The 6,000-nt window shown below is 38.6% G+C and overlaps 1 protein-coding gene across 1 annotated transcript in view; it reads right to left on the reverse strand.

Annotated features, from left to right (window-relative positions):
- Positions 1 to 6,000, reverse strand: part of LOC306918561 (DNA-binding protein RFX7-like) — a 57,967-nt gene that overhangs the window by 41,693 nt on the left and 10,274 nt on the right. Inside the window, 2 exon segments of the mRNA XM_079531458.1 lie at positions 3,218 to 3,428; positions 3,696 to 3,768. Of these exon segments, the coding sequence (XP_079387584.1) occupies positions 3,218 to 3,428; positions 3,696 to 3,768 (284 nt within the window).

Below are 6,000 nucleotides of genomic sequence, written 5' to 3' on the forward strand. Positions count from 1 at the left end.
GAAGTTCATTCCATAGTTTAGATTGGGAGTGAGTCTGTAGTTCTGACTGCAATGGGAAGTTCATTCCATAGTTTAGATTTGGAGTGAGTCTGTAGTTCTTACTGCAATGGGAAGTTCATTCCATAGTTTAGATTTGGAGTGAGTCTGTAGTTCTGACTGAAATGGGAAGTTCATTCCATAGTTTAGATTGGGAGTGAGTCTGTAGTTCTGACTGCAATGGGAAGTTCATTCCATAGTTTAGATTGGGAGTGAGTCTGTAATTCTGACTGCAATGGGAAGTTCATTCCATAGTTTAGATTTGGAGTGAGTCTGTAGTTCTTACTGCAATGGGAAGTTCATTCCATAGTTTAGATTTGGAGTGAGTCTGTAGTTCTGACTGCAATGGGAAGTTCATTCCATAGTTTAGATTGGGAGTGAGTCTGTAGTTCTGACTGCAATGGGAAGTTCATTCCATAGTTTAGATTGGGAGTGAGTCTGTAGTTCTGACTGAAATGGGAAGTTCATTCCATAGTTTAGATTGGGAGTGAGTCTGTAGTTCTGACTGAAATGGGAAGTTCTGACTGAAATGGGAAGTTCATTCCATAGTTTAGATTGGGAGTGAGTCTGTAGTTCTGACTGCAATAGGAAGTTCATTCCATAGTTTAGATTGGGAGTGAGTCTGTAGTTCTGACTGCAATGGGAAGTTCTGACTGAAATGGGAAGTTCATTCCATAGTTTAGATTGGGAGTGAGTCTGTAGTTCTGACTGCAATAGGAAGTTCATTCCATAGTTTAGATTGGGAGTGAGTCTGTAGTTCTGACTGCAATGGGAAGTTAATTCCATAGTTTAGATTGGGAGTGAGTCTGTAGTTCTGACTGAAATGGGAAGTTCATTCCATAGTTTAGATTGGGAGTGAGTCTGTAGTTCTGACTGAAATGGGAAGTTCATTCCATAGTTTAGATTGGGAGTGAGTCTGTAGTTCTGACTGCAATGGGAAGTTCATTCCATAGTTTAGATTGGGAGTGAGTCTGTAATTCTGACTGCAATGGGAAGTTCATTCCATAGTTTAGATTTGGAGTGAGTCTGTAGTTCTTACTGCAATGGGAAGTTCATTCCATAGTTTAGATTTGGAGTGAGTCTGTAGTTCTGACTGCAATGGGAAGTTCATTCCATAGTTTAGATTGGGAGTGAGTCTGTAGTTCTGACTGCAATGGGAAGTTCATTCCATAGTTTAGATTGGGAGTGAGTCTGTAGTTCTGACTGAAATGGGAAGTTCATTCCATAGTTTAGATTGGGAGTGAGTCTGTAGTTCTGACTGAAATGGGAAGTTCTGACTGAAATGGGAAGTTCATTCCATAGTTTAGATTGGGAGTGAGTCTGTAGTTCTGACTGCAATAGGAAGTTCATTCCATAGTTTAGATTGGGAGTGAGTCTGTAGTTCTGACTGCAATGGGAAGTTCTGACTGAAATGGGAAGTTCATTCCATAGTTTAGATTGGGAGTGAGTCTGTAGTTCTGACTGCAATAGGAAGTTCATTCCATAGTTTAGATTGGGAGTGAGTCTGTAGTTCTGACTGCAATGGGAAGTTCATTCCATAGTTTAGATTGGGAGTGAATCTGTAGTTCTGACTGCAATGGGAAGTTCATTCCATAGTTTAGATTGGGAGTGAGTCTGTAGTTCTGACTGTAATGGGAAGTTCATTCCATAGTTTAGATTGGGAGTGAGTCTGTAGTTCTGACTGCAATGGGAAGTTCATTCCATAGTTTAGATTGGGAGTGAGTCTGTAGTTCTGACTGCAATGGGAAGTTCATTCCATAGTTTAGATTGGGAGTGAGTCTGTAGTTCTGACTGCAATGGGAAGTTCATTCCATAGTTTAGATTGGGAGTGAGTCTGTAGTTCTGACTGCAATGGGAAGTTCATTCCATAGTTTAGATTGGGAGTGAGTCTGTAGTTCTGACTGAAATGGGAAGTTCATTCCATAGTTTAGATTGGGAGTGAGTTTGTAGTTCTGACTGCAATGGGAAGTTCATTCCATAGTTTAGTTAGTTACATAGTTTTTTACATAGTTGTCCCGGCGTTTTTGGCGAGGCTACTTCCAGCTTCCCTGCGTCGGCTGATCTGAGCGCTCGGGAGGGTTTGTAAGGTGCAATTAGACTACAAGCTCATAGCGCGGCACAGAGTGCTGCACTATGAGCTCATAGTGCAGCACTCGGTGCCGCGCTATGAGCTTGTAGTCTAATTGTAGATCTGCTATTTTTTATAAAAATCGTGAAAATGATGTGGTGCAAATCTTTGAATATATATTCTTTCAGAGCAAACGTTTTTAACTCAAATCTTTGCTTCTGAGGGGTCCCTGGAACAACATACTTTCAGATGGGGGTCGGCGGCCAATTACCTATAATTTCTGGGGGTCCTTGACATGAAATGAAATGAACCACTGAACATAGAAACATGAGGTTTTAACCCTGTGAGAACCACTGATATAGAAACATAGGGTTTAACCCTGTGAGAACCACTGATATAGAAACATGAGGTTTAACCCTGTGAGAACCACTGATATAGAAACATAGGGTTTAACCCTGTGAGAACCACTGATATAGAAACATAGGGTTTAACCCTGTGAGAACCACTGATATAGAAACATGAGGTTTAACCCTGTGAGAACCACTGATATAGAAACATGAGGTTTTAACCCTGTGAGAACCACTGATATAGAAACATGAGGTTTTAACCCTGTGAGAACCACTGATATAGAAACATGAGGTTTTAACCCTGTGAGAACCACTGATATAGAAACATGAGGTTTTAACCCTGTGAGAACCACTGATATAGAACCATAGGGTTTAACCCTGTGAGAACCACTGATATAGAAACATAGGGTTTAACCCTGTGAGAACCACTGACATAGAAACATGAGGTTTAACCCTGTGAGAACCACTGATATAGAAACATAGGTTTTAACCCTGTGAGAACCACTGATATAGAAACATGAGGTTTAACCCTGTGAGAACCACTGATATAGAAACATAGGGTTTAACCCTGTGAGAACCACTGATATAGAAACATGAGGTTTTAACCCTGTGAGAACCACTGAACATAGAAACATGAGGTTTTAACCCTGTGAGAACCACTGATATAGAAGCATGAGGGATTTCAGAAATATGTTATGATTTTAAAAGACATTTTGCAGAATCTGGTGTCGAAACGGGTTTAATGTAAGGATGGTGAAACACTGACCCCCGGTGGGCGTCCCCGTCATAACAGTGAGCGCCGCCATGCTCTTGGTTCCGATGTAGTGCGAGTTGAGCAGGAAGCGCGCCAGGTCCTCCACGTGGTCAAACTGTCTGCTGAGGACCTTCTGGGCCCATTCACACACCAGGCCGCACGCTGCTGACCGCATGGAGTCCTCTGCACTGGGAGACTGACCGGACGCCTCCATGAGGTCACACTGTGGACGCACACAGCCACACACACACGCGCGCGCGCGCACGCAGGCAGGCAGGCACGCACAAGATGGTAATTGCGACGGAGCATTAGTCCAACATGCGGGAACAAGTTACATTAGTTAGTTGAGCCTTTGCGCACGCGCAGACACAGACGCGCAGACACAGACGCGCAGACACACACACACACACACACACACACACACACACACACACACACACACACACACACACACACACACACACACACACACACACACACAGGGACTCACCCCGTCTCCAGATTTCTGCAGGTCGAGGTTGGGCAGCGACGGCATGTGAACGAACGCCTTCTTCCTCAAACCACTGTAGCAGTACGTGGTCACCGAGGGGTTAAGATTTAATAACTATAACATTATGTACCTGTAGCAGAATGTGAGGGGTTAAGATTGAATAACTATAACATTATGTACCTGTAGCAGAATGTGAGGGGTTAAGATTGAATAACTATAACATTATGTACCTGTAGCAGAATGTGAGGGGTTAAGATTGAATAACTATAACATTATGTACCTGTAGCAGAATGTGAGGGGTTAAGATTTAATAACTATAACATGATGTACCTGTAGCAGAATGTGAGGGGTTAAGATTGAATAACTATAACATTATGTACCTGTAGCAGAATGTGAGGGGTTAAGATTTAATAACTATAACATGATGTACCTGTAGCAGAATGTGAGGGGTTAAGATTTAATAACTATAACATGATGTACCTGTAGCAGAATGTGAGGGGTTAAGATTTAATAACTATAACATTATGTACCTGTAGCAGAATGTGAGGGGTTAAGATTTAATAACTATAACATTATGTACCTGTAGCAGAATGTGGTCACCGAGGGGTTAAGATTTAATAACTATAACATTATGTACCTGTAGCAGCACGTGGTCACCGAGGGGTTACGATTTAACCCATTTTGACCTGAGATCAGATTCTAAAAATGTCTTCTACATCCTGACAGTTTTCCGAAAAAGCTATGTTTCTATGTCAGTCGTTCCTCGATTTTTCAAAAATAGCAGACTTACAAGCTCGTAGCGCGCCACTCGGTGGCGCGCTACGAGCTTGTAGATCTGCTATTTTTCAATAGCTAAAGTGTAACATAATGCTAACACCAAAAGGGGTTCCCGCCCAGAATGGGTTAAGATTTAATAACTAATAACTAGGGCTGCATGATTATGAAATTATGACCGATATCCCATCGCCGATTATTGGTCATATCTGCCGATACCGATTCTGACCCATTCCGGACCACAATGGAAACAAGCCTATAGGCCCTATAAGGGCTTATTGGCCCAAAGCCTGTTGATAAAGTATTCAATCAATCAATAAACAGCATAATACTCTTTTCCAAGTGTCTGTTTTCACAACTGAATGACTACTGAATGAGAGGAGTACCTACACAAATTAAATGTAGATCATATTTATTTATTTTGCTGGTGAAAACCGATTAAATAATCTGTTGTAATTTGAGAGCGTTCCGATACTGATATGACATTTTTATGGACGATGTGGACGATTCTGATTATGGTACCGATTAATCATGCAACCCTAATATTAACTATACAAACCACCGGAAAGCAGTATTTATGAGGACTTAAGATTTAATAATATTAGGTTTAATATCCGTAACATTATGTAACTAATACAGTATGTATGGAGGAGTGCACTGTATATCAGTACATTATAAACATGTAAATTAAGGATATTTAGATTTCCCTCTCATTATAAACATATTAATAAACATAAATTAAGGATATTTAGATTTCCCTCTCATTATAAACATATAAATACACATAAATAAAGGATATTTAGATTTCCCTCTCATTATAAACATATTAATAAACATAAATTAAGGATATTTAGATTTCCCTCTCATTATAAACATATAAATAGTAAATACACATAAATAAAGGATATTTAGATTTCCCTCTCATTATAAACATATTAATAAACATAAATTAAGGATATTTAGATTTCCCTCTCATTAAAAACATATAAATACACATAAATAAAGGATATTTAGACTTCCCTCTCAATATAAACATATTAATAAACATAAATAAAGGATATTTAGACTTCCCTCTCATTATAAACATATTAATAAACATAAATAAAGGATATTTAGATTTCCCTCTCATTATAAACATATTAATAAACATAAATAAAGGATATTTAGACTTCCCTCTCATTATAAACATATTAATAAACATAAATAAAGGATATTTAGACTTCCCTCTCATTATAAACATATTAATAAACATAAATAAAGGATATTTAGACTTCCCTCTCATTATAAACACATTAATAAACATAAATAAAGGATATTTAGACTTCCCTCTCATTATAAACATATTAATAAACATAAATAAAGGATATTTAGACTTCCCTCTCATTATAAACATATTAATAAACATAAATAAAGGATATTTAGATTTCCCTCTCATTATAAACATATTAATAAACATAAATAAAGGATATTTAGACTTCCCTCTCATTATAAACATATTAATAAACATAAATAAAGGATATTTAGACTTCCC

Source organism: Electrona antarctica, assembly GCF_951216825.1.
Source record: "Electrona antarctica genome assembly, contig: scaffold_96, whole genome shotgun sequence".
NCBI lineage: Eukaryota > Metazoa > Chordata > Actinopteri > Myctophiformes > Myctophidae > Electrona > Electrona antarctica.